The sequence below is a fragment of the Callithrix jacchus genome, chromosome 1, assembly GCF_049354715.1.
Source record: "Callithrix jacchus isolate 240 chromosome 1, calJac240_pri, whole genome shotgun sequence".
NCBI lineage: Eukaryota > Metazoa > Chordata > Mammalia > Primates > Cebidae > Callithrix > Callithrix jacchus.
In genome coordinates, this window is record NC_133502.1 from 197,250,785 (window position 1) to 197,270,773 (window position 19,989).

Below are 19,989 nucleotides of genomic sequence, written 5' to 3' on the forward strand. Positions count from 1 at the left end.
GGGGTTTCACCATGTTGGCCAGGCTGGTCTTGAACTCCCGACCTCAGGTGATCCACCTGCCTCAGCCTCCCAAAGTGCTGGGACTACAGGCGTGAGCCACTGCGCCCGGCCCCATTTGCTGATGTTCATGTGTATCCTTTCACAGTAATAAACTATAACCATGAGGATAACAGCTCTTCTGAATTCTGAGTTCTTCTAGCCAATCACTGATCCTGGGGGTGGCCTTGGTGACCCCAATACAGGAATTCACCTGTGTCTTACATGCACCTATCTTCTCTAGCTTTTGGCTTGTCACAAATCTGACAAAATTCAATATGGAAAAAAAAGAAAAACTATCCATTCAGTAAAGTAAGGCACAAACAAATGAACCCATGTTCACTTTATTCAAATTGTATTTGTTGTTGTTTTTCTCTGTGAGACTAGGTAGAACTGAGGAGGAATCAAAGAAAGCCTCATATATTAAATTCTTAAATAGATTCTTCGAATTCAAAGTAAGGATCAGTAGGAGAGGCACAGGTTGTGTGGGCCTTGTCCCAGCAAACAAAGCCACCAAGGCAGTCCTGCACATTAAGGAGGGTGGCAAATGCACCCTTAAAAAGAAGTTCTCGAGGGGAAACATATAAAATACCTAACTTTCAAAAGCCAGACTACTTCCATACCCTTTGTCCTCTACCCCGGAGTGTCCAAAGATAGAGAGTTTCAAGGTACGTTTTCAATGATTCAGCTTTTGCAGACATATGCAAATACATTCCTCATCAGCAGTCCTGTTTTGGCGATTAACAGCAAGCAATATGCTTGGATTAGAGGTCCGATTTCCACTTAAATGCAGTTTCTTTTCTTCTTGGCAATGAAGCCATTTGCAGAGATCTGAAAGGGGGGAAGACTGTGTTAGGCACAGAGTAACAGTTCTGAAATAGATCATTTCTATTTGTACATGTGATTGCAGACTGTACAGTCTTCATCCATTCGCATAAGCATGTAAGGTTTTAAGAATGCATCCCAGATGGCAAGAGAGAGTTTAAATTTAAAAACATTTTAAGCCAGTGCAGTGGCTCACGCCTGTAATCCCAAAACTTTGGGAGGCTGAGGTGGGTGGATCACGAGGTCAGGAGTTCGAGATCAGCCTGACCAACATGGTGAAACCCCATCTCTACTAAAAATACAAAAAAATTAGCTGGGCATGGTGGCGCGCACCTGTAATCCCAGCTACTCAGGAGGCTGAGTCAGGAGAATCACTTGAACCCAGGAGGTGGAGGCTGCAGTGAGCCGAGATCCTGCCATTGTTCTCCAGCCTGGGCAACAGAGTAAGACTCCATCTCAAAAACAAAACAACATTTCCTGGGTTCTTCCACATATTTCATCTTGGATCCAATTAACCTCGAAGATACACTTTTCTTATGGATAAAGAGCAAATGACAGTGATTATGTGATATATACCAATGAATTCTTAGAGGCAAGGGGAGGATTCATGTTTGTTTAATGCCAACTCTGTACCCAGGAATAGCTAAAGCACTCTGTGTATGGTATCTCATTTAAACAGTAAAACAAAGAACAAATCTGCTTTTGTCAATGAGAAGGTCCAGGATTCTACTAATGATCAGCAGAAAGGGAGTGAGGGGAACAGGGTTAGTGAGGAACAGGGAGGAAAGCTGTTTTTCATGAGAGGGTTCTTTTCTTTGGAATAGAACTATGGGATCTTGGCCAGGCATGTTGGCTCATACCTGCGATCACAGCACTTCGGGAAGCTGAGGCAGGTGGACCACTTGAGACCAAGAGTTCGAGACCAGCCTGGCCAACGTGGTGAAATCCCGTCTCTACCAAAAATACAAAAATCAGCGATTCTCATGCCTCAGCCTTCCAGGTAGCGCACACTTGTAATCCCAGCTACCTGGAAGACTGAGGCATGAGAATCGCTTGAACCCTGGGAGGTGGAGATTGCAGTGAGCCCAGATCATGCCACTGCACTCCAGCCTGGCCAAAGGGTAAGGCTCTGTCTCAAAACAAAACAAACAACCCAAAAAAACAAAAACTGGGGTTTTAGTGCAACTCAAGATGGGAACCCCGATAATGACAGAGTCCTTGCAGGTTGGAGCAAAGTAAAAGAAAAACTTTAAAAATATGCTGATTGTTTAAAAATAAAGAGACTAAAAATAAGAGTCCAGGCTGGAAGCTCTGTTTCAATATAAAATAACCTCTCTGTGGGGTTCCCTTCAGTTTCCTGGAACCTGATCATAGAGGCTAGGGGACAGAAGGAAGTAAGCTCACTCATGGAGCCTTAACTCCACTGTCCAAGTCCACAGTGAGGGCCCAGCACTTCACAGTTTCCAAGCACTCCCACCTGGGCCAGCTCCCTTCATCTCATGACCACCCTCAGAGGCAGGCAGTGATGACTCCCCATTCTCCAGATGAAGAAAACAGGGGCTGAAAGAAGTTAAACCTGGAGTTCTTAAATCTTTGAATTACCAAGTTCAAAAAATCCCTTTCCCCACACCTTAGCAGAATATGGATGGATAAATATGCACTTAAAATCATTCACTAAAAGCAAGACTGGGAGGAATTCTGCCACTTGGCGGCTGTGTAGCCTTGGGCAACTCAGAGCCCTTCTCTGTGCTTTGTTTTCTCTTCTGTAAAATGGGATGATCATGTCATCTGCCTCCCAGGGATGCCGAGGACCAAATGAGTAACACAGGACTAGTACCTGAGTACTTGGCCCAATGGCCATGGGGGTTATTCTTAGCACAGAACTGCTTGTGACTATTACTAGAAAATTAATTGCTTTGGGCCAATGCTGACACCATTTTTAGAAGCCAGACTGGCAGACAGCATTCTGTGCAAAAATGGTTCCAGAATCCCTCCTCCCCAATCACAGTGGTCCTTCCTGCCCCATCCCCAGTGTAAGACAAACCTTTTCCAGTGGGTTCAGCATTAATCCCTGTCCCTGTCCTTGATCCAGAGCTAGAAGACTAAGCCTTAATTCTATAAATAGCACCCCCAGTCTGTCACCATGGAAACCTCTGATGGGGCTGGGTCAGCCCACCCTTGTAGACATTTCTCCCCCAGGGAGGCTCTGGAAGGACCAGCCTTTCAGAAAAATGGCTCCAGGGCCACCCAGAAGCAGCAGGAACCCTCAGTGAAGTCCACAGGCTTACCTGGAAATCACGAGCTTCCTAAGTGGGAGGAGGTGCTGTTCTGGTTCACCTGGAGAAAGAATACACAGAGGAAGGGGTGACGGCCAGGTGGGGGATGCCTCGCTGTCTTGACGGTCACCCCTCTGCATCAGAGTCAGGCACATGCTTACTCATGGAATATCTATTGTACATCTACTATGTGCCAGATGCTAGGATAGCGTAGTGAGTGTGACAGACCCAAAACTAGGACCACGGAACTTACATTCAAGTTGGAGAAAAAGCCTATCAAACACGCACAGATGCAAGATAACGTCAAACCTGAGCAATGTGACAGGCTGTTGTGAATGATCAGAATCTGTGCTACTTCAGAAATGGTGGCCAGGAAAGGACTCTACAAGATGGCATTTCCGCTGTGGTATAATAATAAATATTTGGTCATTGTCCCCAGTTCCTGGCACATAACTCCACAAACCCTCGGACTCTCTGAAGGGATAAGGGTATCTTTTGCATGATGAGATGACTAGTGGCTGGGGATCCCTAGATAGTTTCAGGATAGGGGGAAGGGGTCTCAAAAAGACCAAGGCATGATTAGAGGGTTGGGACTTTTTTTTTGAGACGAATTCTCACTCTGTTGCACAAGCTGGATGGAGTATAGTGGCATGATCTCGGCTCTCTGCAACCTCCGCCTGCCAGCTTCAAGCAATTCTCCTGCCTCGGCCATCTAAGTAGCTGGGACTACAGATGCATGCCACCACACCCGGCTAATTTTTTTTGTACTTTTAGTGGAGACAGGGTTTCACCATGTTGGCCAGGCTGATTTCGAACTGCTAACCTCAAGTGATCTCCCTGCCTCAGCCTCCCAAAGTACTAGAATGACAGGCATGAGCCACAACTCCCTGCTGGAGGGTTGGAATTTTAAGCCCCACCTGCCTTCCCGCCTCCCTGACCTCCTCCTGTGAGGGGAGAGGAGCTAGGGGACAGGGGATGGAGACTGAGCAATCACCCATGACCCATGATTTAATCAGTCATGCCTATATAATGAAACCTCCATTGAAATGTCTAAATGACACAATTTGGAGAGCTTCCGGCTTGGTAAACACATTGAGAGGCCGGGAGGGTGTCACGCCTGGAGAGGGTATGGAAGTTTCATGACCCATCCCCAACACCTCACCCTAGGCATCTTCCACTTGACTGTACCTGAGTTGTATTCTTTTTCTGAGACAGGGTCTCACTCTGTCGCCCAGGCCAGAATGCAGTGGCATGAACATGCACAACAGGTGCCATACCCAGCCAAGGCTTTCTTTTTTTTGTAGAGAGATGGGGGTCTCACTGTATTGGCCAGGCTGGTCTTGAATTTAAAAAATAATAATAATAATGAGATCTGAAAGTTAGGGACCATGGCTTTTGAGCACTTTCCGGTTGTTTGGGGACAGGTCCCACTCCCTTTGTGGGAATCAGAGACTTATCTTTTGCCGGTGTGAAAAAATGTTGCCAGAATTAGTGAGCGTTAATTTGTTATTTGTTTTAACCAAAAAGATGATGTAGGAAGAACAACGCAGTGAGGATGGGAATTACCCAGAAACGGAAACTTTTCATTTTTGTCTGTTGCCTTTTTTGTTTGTTTCTTTATTTGAGACAGAGTCTTGCTCTGTCGCCAGCCTGGAGCACAGTGGCACGATCTCAGCTCACTGCAACCTCTGCGTCCCGGGTTCAAGTGATTCTCCTGCCTCAGCCTCCCGAGTAGCTGGGATTACAAGTAGGCACCACCACGCCTGACTAATTTTTGTATTTTCAGTAGAGACAGGGTTTCACCATGTTGGCCAGCATGGTCTTGATCTTCTGACCTCATGATCCACTCACCTCAGGCTCCCAAAGTGCTGGGATTACAGGCGTGAGCCACTGCACCCGACCTTTGTTTCTTGGTTTTTTTGTTTTTGAGACAGGGACTCAAGCAGTCCTCCTGCCTCGGCCTCCTGAGAACTTGGGACTGCAGGCACGCACTGCACCTAACTCCTGTGTATTGCCTTTTTTTGCCCACCTGAATATGCATTTTTGCACTAGTTGCAATTGTATAATATGAGCTGCTTTGTTTTGCTTTCTTACTGTTTTTCCATCATTTGGGTTTCACTGGCACCCTTTTGGATGGCTATGTATGTTCGGTGGAGTGCACGTTCCTCCATTTACTGACTGCTTCCCTAGGACTGGTTCCAATTTCTGCAGTGTTCTGAATGACATCACATACATATCATCCTGATTTTGCCTCTCTTCTGTTGGATACTGAAGCTCTACTGAATCATTCCGTTAGAATACACTTTTTAAAAATGGAATCATGCTTGAACCTGGGAGGCGGAGGTTGCTGTGAGCCCAGATGGCGCCACTGCACTCCAGCCTGGGTGACACAGTGAAACTCCGTCTCAAAAAGAAAAAAAAAAATGGAATCAGCAGGTGGAAGGGTTCAGATCTTTTGAAGACTCTTGAATAACAAGGCTAAAAGTGTTTTATAAAAGGGTTGGGGAAGGGAGCGGTGGCTCACGCCTGTAATCCCAGCATTTGGGGAGGTCAAGGCAGGTGGATCACTTGAGGTCAGGAGTTCAAGACCAGCTGGCCAACATGGGGAAACCCTGTCTCTACTAAAAACACAACAATTAGCCAGGCGTGGTAGCAGGTGCCTGTAATCCCAGCTACTTGGGAGGGTGAGGCAGGAGAATCGCTTGAACCTGGGAGGCAGAGACTGCAGTGAGCTGAGATCACACCATTGCACTCTAGCCTGGGGAACAAGAGCAAAACTGCATATCAAAAAAAAAGGCCAGTTTATACTTTCCTGATACTTCCCTGCAGTGTATGACATGTGCAAGATGTCTAGCTGACCTGGGACTTGTTTTTGTTGCTTTTAGGAATAAAATATGAAGGAAAGGCACGCTCCCATGCTCAGGAGGGCCGCCCTGCAGATAAACCGTGTCAAGCCTCTACTTGTAACCCTCCTTTCCCCAACTGTCCTCCACTGTGCACATACTGGATATCGTAAAAACAGGGAATGGTCTTGAAGAAGCTATTTAGTAAATAATAGCACATGCATTCCACAGAATGCTATGTAGCCACCCAAAATGGTGCCAGTGAAACTCAAAAGATAGGAAAATACTGGGCCGGGTGCGGTGGCTCAAGCCTGTAATCCCAGCACTTTGGGAGGCCAAGGCGGGTGGATCACAAGGTCAAGAGATCGAGACCATTCTGGTCATAATGGTGAAACCCCGTCTCTACTAAAAAATACAAAAAATTAGCTGGGCATGGTGGCGCGTGCCTGTAATCCCAGCTACTCAGGAGGCTGAGGCAGGAGAATTGCCTGAACCCAGGAGGCGGAGGTTGCGGTGAGCCGAGATCGCACCATTGCACTCCAGCCTGGGTAACAAGAGCAAAACTCCGTCTCAAAAAAAAAATACTAATAAAGCAAAGCAAAGCAGCTTGAACATTAAATTTGCAGTGAACATTCCTGTAAATCACATTGGGGTACAAACAAACAAAAACATAATTGCAACGAATGCAAAAGTGCATACTCACTCCAGAGGTTTCACCACTCTCCCCACTTCCAGGCATTTACAGTTCCCTCTGCCGGGAGGAAAACCGTTTTCATCCAGACCTTTGTGTGGCAGACCTGGTTTTAATCTTTCAGATATTGGCTTATGGGTGTTTTGCAACATCAGTGACCAATTCTCTGATTATCCAGATACCAGCTGGGTGTTCAACAACTCAGTTCAGTTCTGACGGTGACTCCCAGAGTGAGTTAGCATCAGCTGCTGTGGATTAAGGGCTCGGTTCCACACCTGCCCCACTTTAGATGCCAGCTGCAATGGGGTGCCCAGGCTATCCACACTTCTTCCCAGCCAACTACAAATCTGGAGGTTCCCACAAACCCTACTCGGGTTTGATCATTTACTAGGACAGCTCACAGGACACAGGAAAGCACTTTACTAACTGCTACCTGTTGATTATAAATAATACAACTCAAGCCTGGGCAACATGCCTAAATCCTGTCCCTACAAAAAAATACAAAAATTAGCTGGGTGTGGTGGTGTGTGCCTGTAACACCAGCCACTTGGGGAACTGAGGTAGGAGGATTGCTTGAGCCCAGGAGATTGAGGCTGCAGTGAGCCATGATGATACCACTGCACTCCAGTCTCAAAAAAAAAAGAAAGTTCAAGAAAAAGTCCCCACAAACTCCCTCCAACTGCATTCAAGCCAGATGATGAAGTGAAAGGCTGCTCCCTGGCAGAAGGGCCACTGAGATGAGGCCCCAGCTGGATCAGTGCTTAGAGACCCTCTGGTCCAGCCCACACCCCCCTTTTTATAATGGGAAAACCGTCAACCACAGTGGAGAAATCACACATCTAAGGGCATACAGCCAGCTGGCAGTATAGCTGAGAAAGACAGACTTCAGAATTCCCCTTGGGGTTTCTAACCTGAAAATATCCTTTCAGATTGGCTGGTGTTTTATAGTCCCCTTTCAAGACCTAAGGAAGAGAAAAAGAAATATCACTGTTATGAAAATGACCAAAAAATAAAATGTAGGCATTCCCAACACATCCACTCCTCCACCCATCCAACTTACCCACCCGTCCCTCCATCCAACAAACATTGGTTAAGCTCCTCTTCCTCTAGGCATTATTTTAAGCATTGTGTCTGGTTGACACAATGTCAACCAGATAATTGAAATTCCTGTTCCCCTGGAGCCACTGTTCTAGAGGAGGCACCAGATAATACACAGGAAACAATAGCCACAAATAAACAAGGGCATAGCAAACCATGGGACTGTTGTAAAGAAAGTACAGTAAAGAGGTATGATTAAGAGTAACCAGGGGGCTTCTTCTGAGTGGGTGGTCAAGAAGGGACTCTTGTGCCAGGCGCAGTGACTCACGCCTGTAATCCTAGCATTTCTGGAGGCTGACGCAAGAGGATCGATTGAGTCCAGGAGTTTGAGACCAGCCTGGGAAACATAGCAAAACCACGTCTCTACAAAAATTAAAAATTAGCTGGGCATGATGGCATGCATTTACAGTCCCTGCTACTCTGGAGGCTGAGGATGGAGGATTGGTTGAACCCAGGAGGTTGAGGCTGCAGTGAAGTAAGATCGCATCACTCCACTCCAGCCTGAGTGACAGAGTGAGACCCTATCTCTTAAAAAAAAGAATGAATAAAAATAAAAAAGGGCCTCTCGAAATAGACAACCTTTGAGCTGAAACCCAAATGACAAGGAAAAATAGGTAGGCTAAGCTCAGAAGAAAAAGGCTCCCAGGTAGAGGAAACAGAGCAAAGGCCCTGAAGTTAGAGCATTTTGGGCCCTTCTGCTAGGAGTCACATTCATTCATTCATTCATTTATTTTGAGACGGAGTTTCACTCTTGTTACCCAAGCTAGAGTGCAATGGCACAATCTCGGCTCATCACAACCTCCGCCTCCTGGGTTCAGGCAATTCTCCTGCCTCAGCCTCCTGAGTAGCTGGGATTACAGGCACACGCCACCATGCCCAGCTAATTTTTTGTATTTTTAGTAGAGACGGGGTTTCACCATGTTGACCAGGATGGTCTCGATCTCTTGACCTTGTGATCCACCCGCCTCGGCCTCCCAAAGTGCTGGGATTATAGGCGTGAGCCACCGCACCCGGCCCTAGAAGTCACATTTAAAAAGAAAATGAAACCAGGGAAATTCTAGTATCTTTTATTCAATGTGATATAGCTAAAAACTTTTTTTATTTTTTTGAGACAGAGTCTCAAAAAAAGAGAGCCCGTAGCCCAGGCTGGAGTGTGGTGGTGTGATCATGACTCACTGCAGCCTCCACTTCCCAGGCTCAGGTAATTCTCCCACCTCAGCCTCCCGAGTAGCTGGGACCACAGGCACATGCCACCATGCCTGGCTAATTTTCTGGATTTTTAGTAAACATGAGGTTTTACCATGTTGCACAGGCTGGTCTCAAACTCCTAGGCTCAAGCAATGTGCCTGCCTCAGCCTCCAAAAGTGCTAGGATTATAAACATGAGTCATCACATCCAGCCTATCTAAAATATTAACATTTCAATATGTAATTTATATGAAAGTGACTAGCGAGAAATGTTACATACTTGTTTTTTGTCCTAAGCCTTTAAAATCTAGTGTGTATTTTACACTAACAGCACCTCTCACTTTGGACTAGCCTCCCTTTACAGAATCAGTGGCCACACGTGGCTAGCGGCTACCACATGGGACAGCACAGGCAGAGACAATTTCATCGGAATAGCTATCCTTTTCGCCACTGCATTTACTGAGCCCCAGGATCCATTATTGGAACACACAGGGTCCACAGCACTCACAGAAACACACAGGCACGCATGCACACTCACAGGGCTTAGTGAGAGGACTTAATCTTCACAGGAACAGCCAAGCTACAGCAAAAACTGAACCAGGGATCTAGCACTTGCCAGGACTTGTGGACCACCCCAGGGAAGAAACCTCTTTGGAAGAAAATGAGAGAGTTTCCACTATAAATAAACATAAAAAGCTCCACAGGTATTAACCACCAGTGCTCGTGAGAATTATTTGTTTTATAAAATATATAAAGTCAGGCCTTACTCCAGGAACTGGGGCAAGCCAGGGGCCCCCAGCCACCTTTTAAAGAGACCCCAGAGGAGCCACTGCTGGGTCCTTGCTGAGAACAGTGACGCAGGCAGCACCCAGCCCACTACTGCAGTGCCCCCAGCCGGCCCTGGCCTCTGCTTCTGAGAAACATCTGGGGCTGGCTTTTGAGATTACTACCACCTTTTTAATCCAGTTAATTTTCTTTTTTTAAGATGGAGTCTTGCTCTATCGCTCAGGCTGGAGTGCAGTGATGCGATCTCAGCTCACTGCAACCTCCGCCTCCTGGGTTCAAGCAATTCTTCTGCTTCAGCCTCCTGAGCAGCTGGGACTACAGGAGCACACTGCCACGCCTGGCTAATTTTTTGTATTTTAGTACAGATGGGGTTTCACTGTGTTGCCCGGGCTGGTTGAGAACTCCTGAGCTCAGGCAATCCACCTGCCTTGGCCTCCCAAAGTGCCGGAATTACAGGTGTGTAATTACAGGAGCCACCGCGCCTGGCCAATTAATTTTTTATTATGATAATATAAATATACAACACGTAGGTAAAGTATGTAAAACACAGAGAGTTTAAAGATTACTATTACTAAAGAATAATAAAATAAAAATAATAATATTTATAATAAAAATAATAAACCACATCTGGGTTGCACCGTTCACCTGTCAATGTCAGCTGGGTATGTACGTTGGAGCTCTGAGTATTTCCGTAAATAGATGTCTGCAAAATCAACTAATGTCAAGATGAAGAGGAACTCATGAGACCCACAGACAAAGCTTACACTTCGATTACAAGGGGAGAGCCCCCAAAGCTCAGTGTTAGTAAATTCTCTTTGTTAAAGAGAGATCAGTGGGTGTTGGAGAGGCACTAATGACTTCTTATCACCAAAACGAAACTTCCTTTTTGAGCCAAATGAAGAGTTATAGAACTAAGAGATGATTAACTTTTTTCCGCTGTGATTCAATACAGGAACTGTTTACTTCCTAAAATCAGCACACGCTCAGAAATGCTGAGCTTAGCTTAAAGACTCTGGGTCTTAATGGTGCAAGGGTCTTGAAAGCTCTTCCTCTGGCCTGGGTCCCATTTTCAAATATTTGCCTATAACGAAGTCAGAACACAGCACTTGAAGTGAACTAGAAGCTATAATGGCAACGTATAAGTAAGGACATCAACTTGTTAACTGTTCTTCTATGCAGTGGGTGTTAGCCTACCTTTTAACACTTCAAAGCATGTTGTCAGTCACTGGAGGCTCACACTTCTAATCTCAACACTTTGGGAGAGTGAAGCAGGAGGATCCCTTATGGCCAAGAGTTCCAAACCAGGGGCAACATAGCGAGACCCCGCCTTTATAAAAAATTAAATTAGCTGGGCATGGTGGTGTGCGCCTGTAGTCCTAGCTACTCAGTGGAGCCTAGCATGAGAGGATGGCCTGAGCCCAGAAGTATAGGGCTGCAGTGAGCTGTGACTGCACCACTGCACAGAGCTTGAGCAACAGAGCAAGACCATATCTCAAACAAAACTAAACTAAACTAAAGAAGTCATTTCCCCTCACCACCTTAACTGCAGAGAATTTTAGAAGTAATTTAACCAGCCCTAAACTCACATTTGTCTGAGAAATCAACCTTTTTTATTTTTTTGAGGCGGAGTTTTGCTCTTGTTACCCAGGCTGGAGTGCAATGGCGCGATCTTGGCTCACCTCAACCTCCGCCTCCTGGGTTCAGGCAATTCTCCTGCCTCAGCCTCCTGAGTAGCTGGGACTACAGGCACGTGCCACCATGCCCAGCTAATTTTTTGTATTTTTAGTAGAGACGGGGTTTCACCATGTTGACCAGGATGGTCTCGATCTCTTGACCTTGTGATCCACCCACCTTGGCCTCCCAAAGTGCTGGGATTACAGGCTTGAGCCACTTCACCCAGCCAAGAAATCAACATTAAACCTTATCAGGCAAGAAAGAGACCAACAGTTTATTTATTTACACTCCCTCTCAACAAAGACTTGAGCTGCTTTGCAAACAGATAAACAAATAGCCAGGGAAACAGGGGTCAACATGTAAATAAAATCAGAGAAATAAGATGACATCAGTATACAAGCTGGCCTGCTATTAGATGGTAGAGTGTGAGACAGGCTACTAGTTGGCTTTGAGCTTCCCTGCAGCTCAGGCAAAATGGAAATACAAGCCATCATGCAGCTCACTGTGTCCTTCAGATACAAACAAACCAGATAACCAGGAACTGAAAGACTGGACATCTCCTCAGGTGGCTGGAGCTTCCACAGCTGCAAAGGCCCCAAATCCCCGAGAGCACATTTCCACAAGTGCAGGTGCACACTCACCCGGTGCGTGTTATTGATGACGATGGGGTCAGGGTTGCCGTAGTTGGGGGGGTTTGCATAGGGGTCATAGCCAAGCCGAGCCAGCATGGGGGCGATCTGGGCCATGTCTCGCAGCACATCCCCAGGGATGTGGCCAGTCCACTTGGAGAGCGCTTCCAGGTTAACAGGCTTGATGACCTGGTCCGTGGATCGCTCAATCCTGGGGAGAGAGGAGAGACTGGAGAGGGCAGGGCAGACGCAGATGGTGCCTGAGCAGGCTCCCTGCTCAGCCAGTCTGGGGCAGCAGGAAAGGTTAGGGAAACCTGGCCTCCATGCAGCTCTGCTCCACCAACTGTGAAACTGAAGGTGAGTTATTTTTGCTTCCTCATACCTCCTCTGTGCAATGGAAACACAAGCACGTAGTGAAAATTCAGAATAAAGTACTAGCAGTACACACCATTGGTACATAACATTCTGCTTACTTGAATTCTCCTGCTTAAAAAATAATGTTTAGGTCAGGCACAATGGCTCACACCTGTAATCCCAGTATTTCAGGAGGCCAGGGCAGAAGGATCACTTGAGCACAGGAGTTTGAGACCAACTTGGGCAACATGGTGAAACCCCATTACAAAAATCAGCTGGGCATGGTGACAAGTGCCTATAGTCCCAGCTGCTCAGGAGGCTGAGATGGGAGAATTGCTTGAGCCCAGGAGGTTAAGGAAGCAGTGGGCCTGAGCTGTGACGGCACCACTGCACTCCAGACTGAGCAACAGAGCAAGACCATGTCTCAAAAAAAAAAAAAAAAAAAAAAAAAAAAAAAAAAATCAAGAAAGAAAGAAAAACTTTTTAATGACTATGACTAACATGAATATTTTGTCCCTGAAAAAAAGTTATAAAACATTAATGATTAAGCTAAAAGTGGCCAGGCGCGGTGGCTCAAGCCTGTAATCCCAGCACTTTGGGAGGCCGAAGCGGGTGGATCATGAGGTCAAGAGATCGAGACCATCCTGGTCAACATGATGAAACCCCGTCTCTATTAAAAATACAAAAAAATTAACTGGGCATGGTGGCGCATGCCTGTAATCCCAGCTACTCAGGAGGCTGAGGCAGGAGAATTGCCTGAACCCAGGAGGCGGAGGTTGCGGTGAGCCGAGATCGCGCCATTGCACTCCAGCCTGGGTAACAAGAGTTACCGTCTCAAAAAAAAAAAAAAAAAAAAAGCTAAAAGACACTGTGGTCATCTGACAGTCCATCAGCTTCCTACAGGTACTCAGCCTCTGCACTGTGGAGCACACCACCCTCTGGAACCTTTTCCTGTAGGGTGGTTAAGAGCAGACCAGAGAGCCAGACTGCCTGGGTTGAAATGCCAGCTCTTCCCCAGCTGTGCGGCCTTGGGAGAGTTCCTTCACTTCTCTGAGCCTCAGTTCCCTCTTCTGTATTGGCAATAATAGTACCTACCTCAGTGGGCTGCTCTGAAATCTAAAGGACTTAATGCAAAGAAAGTCCTGAGAAGAGCGCAGGGACGCTGTAAGTTCTTTTTTCTTCATTTTGAGATGGAGTCTCACTGTCACCCAGGCTGGAGTGCAGTGGCACGATCTCAGCTCACTGCAACCTCCACCTCCTGAGTTCAAATGATTCTCATGCCTTAGCCTCCCAAGTAGCTGGAACTACAGGCATGCACCACCATACCCAGCTAATTTTTATATTTTTATCATATATGGGGTTTCACTATGTTGGCCAGGCTGGTCTCTAACTCCTGACCTCAAGTGATTTGCCCGCCTCGGCCTCCCAAAGTGCTGGGATTACAGACGTGAGCCACTGTGCCTGGCCAACACATTGAAAATTCTTAATAAGGGTTAGTGCGCTCACTCTCTCTCTCTCTCTCTCTCTCTCTCACACACACACAAACACACACACACGTCTGCAGCTGTAAAACAAATATGGTACAGATTTTTTCCGTACTCAATCCCTCATTCCTTTTGCCAGCAATGTAGCCTTCCTCCATAACTTATTCTTCTGGTCCCCTAAAGACAGACATTTAGGTTGTTTCCAACTTTTTGCTGTTACCTTGGAATAACTCTCATCAACAGCCTCTTCCTAACTCCCTGTAACAGGCTTACCAAGACGCCTGAATGGTGCAGATCTTACCAATTATAACTAAGGGGCCTGATCGGATGAATGACGGGGAACCCCCAGGATCAAGGACCTAGTTCTAAATGCTTTCATCCACACTAAGAGGAGACTTGGTAAAGGTGGCACGTGCCTGTAATCCCAGCTACTCGGGAGGCTGAGGCAGGAGAATCACTTGAACCCAGGAGGTGGAGGTTGCAGCAAGCCGAGATTGTGCTACTGCACTCCAGCCTGGCAACAGAGCAAGAGGAAGGAGGAGGAGGAGGAAGAGGAGAAGGAGGAGAAGAAGAAGGAAAAGAAGAACAGAAAGAGGCAGCAAAAGGAAGAGTGGGAGTGAGGTGAGGAGAACCAGGGAAGGTGAAAGGGTGTGGACTAGTGGGTAGAACACAGATTTGGAGGCTGCAAACCTGGATTTAAATCTTAATTCTACCCAATAGGTCAAAAATCTCGAGTATATGCATGGTTTTTCCTAAAATCCTTGTGTCTCTAGGACTTTATAGCACAGAAACGATCCAGACACATCCCAGAACATGAATGAGGGCAATGCTTGATACACGTCAGAAAAACTGGAAATAACCCACATGTCCAACATGGGGAATGTGAAGTCAAAGATGGCAATCCGTGTAGTGGCCTCTTGCACAGCTGTTCAAAATGATGCTGCAGACCAGATGTGGTGGCTCACATCTGTCATCCCAGCATGTGGGGGAGGCCAAGGCAGGCAGATCACCTGAGATCAGGAGATCGAGACCAGCCTGGCCAACATGGTGAAACCTCATCTCTACTAAAAATATAAAAATTAGCAGGGCATGGTGGCAGGTGCCTGTAATCCCAGCTATTAAGGAGGCTGAGGCAGGGAAAACTGCTTGAACCCAGGAGGCAGAGGTTGCAGTGAGCCAAGATCATGACACTATACTTCAGCTGGGGTGACAAAGAGAGGCTCTGTCTCAAAACAAAAAAAAACAAAAAAAATGCTGCTGCGGCAGAGTGCTGGGTGCCACTGGCGAGTGCTCCCATGCCACAGTGGAAAAAGGCTACAGAGGAGTCTGTTTCGTTGGGCTCCAGTTTCATCAATAGGACCTGAAAACTGCAATACGCCACATATCTAGATCTGGGTGGTGAGATCATAGGTTGTTTCTCCTTTCTTCTTTGGTGTATCTCTTCTTAATTTCCTATAGTAAAGATGTATTACTTTGGTAGTCTAATATTTTTGTCACAATAATTTATAAAATCCTAGCTCCAGCACCAACTGGCCAGGGTACCTGTATGTAAGCACTTGATTGCCAGTGGTGGGCAGCTACAAGCCTCTAGCTCTACTCAGGGCCTGGCGGGGGGCCAGCAGGGACCGGCCATGGGAGGACCACCCTTTTGCTGGGCTCTCAGGATGTCCAAAGCCTGATCAGGATGGGAAAGTGTGGAGGCTGCATACTCTGCTCCAGCATTGTTCAAAGTACTCTGGGTCTCAGGGCAGGGACAGCAGCTTTTCCAATGGAAGAAGGCAGGGAGCAAGTGACAGAGGGAGGAAGGGAAAAATGAGGGCAAGTGAAGGGAAGGATGGAAGAAGGAGTTCTGGACATGGGGAGTTTAAGAGCACAATAGGCCAGGTGCAGTGGCTCATGCCTGTAATCCCAACATTTTGGGAGGCCAAGGCAGGAGGATCGCTTGAGCTCAGGAGTTGGGAGGCCAGCCTGGGAGACATACTGAGATCTCAGCTCTACTAGCAATCAAATCAAAACAAAACAAAACAAAACAAGCTGGGTGTGGTGCTGCCTGTAGTCCCAACTACTCGGGTGACTAAAGTGAGAGAATCACTTGAACCCAAGGCTGCAGTGAGCTGAGATCAGCCTGGGCAACCCAGTGAGACCCTGACTCAGAAAGACAAAACAGACATGAGTTCCAATCCCAGCACCGTGCTTTGCTAGCTGTGTGGCCTGCGGCCAGTAACTTCTGAGATTTAGTTTTTTCATCTATAAAACAGGGATAAGAGGAGCTCCTATCACCTCAGGTCGCTGTGAGGATTAGAGATAATACTTTTTGAGGGCTTAACCCAATACTTGCCACCAAGTCGGCACTCAACAAATGACAATGGTGAAGATGATGAGTAGTCCATCAATAAAAGCAGAGTCAACACTAAAATAGTAATAGCACCTAACATGTAATAACCTATTTGATGCCCACAGCTATGTGTAAGGTTATAAATGAAGCCATGGATGCACAGGGCTTGGGTCCCTTGCTCAAGTTCACACAGCTAGGAGGTGGCAAAGCCGAGGTTTGAAGCCAGACATCCTTGTTCTGGAATCTGTGCTCTTAACCTTTACCCACTATTGTCTTATTACCAAGCATATTCAAAGTTTGCAGATTCTAGGCCAGGTGCGGTGGCTCACGCCTGTAATCCCAGCACTCTGGGAGGCTGAGGTGGAAGGATCGCTTGAGGCCAGGATTTTGAGACCAGCCTGGGCAACATGGCAAATTCCCATCTCTACCAAAAATACAAAAATTAGCCCGGCTTGGTGGCGCATGCCTATAGTCCAGCTACTGAGGAAGATGAGGCAAGAGGATCACTTGAACAGGGAGACGGGGGCTGTAGTGAGCTGTGATCAAGCCACTGCACTCCAGCCAGGCAACGGACCGAGACACTGCCTCAAAATCCAAACAAAATCCCAGAAAGTCTGCAAATTCCCTCAAAAAGGAGAGGAGTGGTTGTTATCATTTTTTGGAATAATGAAATGGAGGCTCAGAGAGATAAAGTGACTTGCCCAAGGCCACACAGCTCAGGAGAGGCAGTGCTGATTTCCTTGCCTGATGCCTCTGACTCCGGGCCAGAGTCTGTGTGGAGGCATTAGGGGCTCCACTCACTTGGACAGGGAGACACCACCGGGCTTGCCAATGAGGTCTTCATGGTGGAGGACAGCGTCGCTCCAGGCGATGCCAAGGAAGTCAAGGATGAGCTTGAGGGATCGCTTGGGGTGCAGCACCAGCTGCTCGTAGTACACGGGCAGGCACTTGTCCTTGCCCACCTCCATGCACTGGGCGTACATCACCTCGATGGCCTTGTTCCACTTGGTGAGGCAGTCACGGTAGCTGCTGAGGTCGAAGCCCGCAATGGTAACTTTGCGCGTGATCATGGAGTGCACGGAGGCCCGGCCGTCCCGCACCATCAGCAGGAACTTGGAGTTGGGGAACAGGCGTGACAGGTAGACCGAGGACTTGAGCGTAAATGGGTCCTTGTTGCAGAGCACGCGGGCTGGCTCTCCGTGCTTGGCGATCACCTCCAGGATGAAGGCCTGCATGGCGGCGTCCAGCACCTCATCGGTCACCCCCGCCTCGTCCAACCGCAGCTTCTCACGGCCAGACTTGGACCAGGCCTGGCGCATGGCCAGCACGCGCGGGATGATGCGGGTCTCCTCGCCGCAGCGCACCTCGGGATGGGCATCCAGCATGGCGCGCATCAATGTGGTGCCACTGCGGGGCACGCCGCCCACGAAGATGAGTGGCATGGCCTTGCCGTAGCGGTACTCCACATGGTTGGTGCCCACCATCACCAGCTCCTCCTGCTCCGGCCGCATGGCCCGCCGGGGGCTCCGCAGGCCCGCCAGCACCGCCTGGCACTCTAGCACCTGCTGCCCAAGCTGGACTGCCAGCACCAGGGCCAGGGTGCAGCCAGCCGCCAGCAGCACCCTCCGCACTGTCAGGCGCATGCTGGGCCGGGGGCGTCGCAGGCCCAGCCTGGGGGCCCGTTTCTGGGGCTTCAGCGACAGGTTAGCGGGCAGCCTGCCAGGCTCACATCTGGGAAGAGAGGGGGACATGCACAGTCAGGGAGGTCTGTGAGGGGTGAGCTCTTCAATAACTACAAACAAGAGGCTGCTGACGTGAATGCAGAGGGCACCTTTCATAAGCACTCGCTGTGTGCCTGGCATCCTACTCGGTACTTTTTTTATTTTTAAAGAGACAGGGTTTTGCCATGTTGCCCAGGCTGGTCTCGAACACTTGGGCCTGGGTGATCCTCCTACCTCAGCCTCCCAAAGTGCTAGGATTACAAACATGAGCCATAGGTCGGGTCTTTTTTTTTTAAGTGTTTTTTTTTAACACTTTTTTTTTTTAAAGACCCGACCTATGGCTCATGCCTAGAATCCCAGCACTTTGGGAGGCTGGTGGCTCACACCTGTAATCCCAGCACTTTGGGAGGCCAAGGCAGGTGGATCACAAGGTCAAGTGTTTGAGACCAGCTTGACCAACATGGTGAAACCCCGTCTCTACTGAAAATACAAAAATTAGCCAAGTGGTGGTGCGTGCCTGTAATCCCAGCTACTTAGGAGGCTGAGGCAGGAGAATCACTTGAACCCAGAGGCAGAGGTTGCTGAGATCGTGTCACTGCACTCCAGCCTGGGCAACAGACTGAAACTCTGTCTCAAAAAAAAAAAAAAAAAAATGCTGGAGTGCAGTGAGTGGTGAGATCATAGCTCGCTGCAGCCTCAGACTCCTGGGCTCAAGCAGTCCTCTGCCTCAGCCTCCCAAGTACCTGGGACTACAGGCACATACCACCACACCCGGCTAATATTTAAAAACAGGGTCTCACTTCAATCAGTCCTCCTGCCTCAACCTTCCAAAGTGCTGGGATTACAGGCATGAGCCACAGTGCCCAGCCACTTTACCCATCTTAACTCATGGGACCCTCCAACCACCTTAGGAAGGGAGGAATTGTTATCAGCCCAAGGGAGGTGACAACCTGATGGCCTGAGTTCAAATCCTTCTCCCTACTTCTTAGCTGTGGGACCTTGGTAGGTCCTTTAATCCCTTGATGCCTCGGCTGTCTCATCTGATCTATGGAGACAGTAATCACATTATAAAGTTTACTAACAAAATATACACTGCTAGATTCCGGCATGTCTGCGCCACGAGCAAAATTTGCCCATTATAAAGTTTGCTATCAAAATATACACTGCTAGATTCCAGCATGTCTGCGCCACGAACAAAATTTGCCCATTTTGTTCACTGCTGCACCCCTCAGCTCTTGGCCCAGCGCCTGACACCTAATAGCTGCTCAATAAATATTTCTGGAATGCGCCTTGGTTAAATGAGCAGCGCCTGGCACAGGTTAAGTGCTATGAAATCATCATTGTAGAGAAAAGAGGAAACTAAGGCACAGGAAAGTTGCTTGCGTGCCCAGCTGAGAAGCAGCCAAGCCAGGGTCCACAGTTCAAACCCAGGCCAGCCGGCTCTGCTCTAAATCACCACTCTGCCTCATTGGAAAACATGTTTCAGAAGGCTGAGCATGTCCTGGTCTAGACTTCTTCCAGGATCATCATTCTATCATTTGTTCTTCATTCACTCAAGTGCCAGGCACTGTGTTTGGTGCTGAAAACAGGACAACGGACAAGATAGCCAGGACTCTGAACTCACGGAGCTTAGGTCCTAGCAGGAGAAGCAGATAATACACAAGGTATGGATACACCATGATAACTGTCTCAAAGAAATGAGCAGGACACTGTGAGAGGGACCAAGGAAGGAAGGAGAAGAGTAGTCAGGAAGGGCTTCCTGAAGGAGGTGGTATCCAAGCCACGACCAAGATGAGAAGGAGCTCGCCATGCAAAGCCATGTGGAGAGCATGTTTTAAGCAGAGAGAACACAGAGTGCAAAGACCCCCCCAGATGAGAAAGGATGTGGGGTCTTCAAGAACTTGAGGCTGAGAGTGGCGGCTCACACCTGTAATCTCAGCATTTTGGGAGGCCAAGGCAGGAAATCACTTGAGACCAGAAGTTTGAGACCAGCCTGGGCAATTCAGTGAGACTTATTTCTATGGACGTGGTGGTGCCTGCCTGCGGTACT

The 19,989-nt window shown here is 47.9% G+C and overlaps 1 protein-coding gene across 12 annotated transcripts in view; it reads right to left on the reverse strand.

Annotated features, from left to right (window-relative positions):
• Positions 1-364: 364 nt before the first annotated feature.
• Positions 365-19,989, reverse strand: part of TPST2 (tyrosylprotein sulfotransferase 2) — a 68,480-nt gene continuing 48,855 nt past the window's right edge. For 7 of the 12 annotated variants that reach the window (XM_078336977.1, XM_035268018.3, XM_078336968.1 and 4 more), the window contains 4 exons: positions 17,020-17,949; positions 12,058-12,256; positions 7,583-7,633; positions 365-867 (listed from right to left, as the gene is read on the reverse strand). In XM_078336977.1, coding sequence (XP_078193103.1) covers positions 820-867; positions 7,583-7,633; positions 12,058-12,256; positions 17,020-17,861 — 1,140 coding nt within the window. In that variant the 5' untranslated portion in view covers positions 17,862-17,949 and the 3' untranslated portion in view covers positions 365-819. Of the gene's footprint in view, positions 868-3,149; positions 3,199-7,582; positions 7,634-12,057; positions 12,257-17,019; positions 17,950-19,989 lie in introns of all 12 variants that reach the window. The other 5 variants (XM_078336997.1, XM_078336981.1, XM_078336987.1 and 2 more) reach the window with 1 other exon arrangement.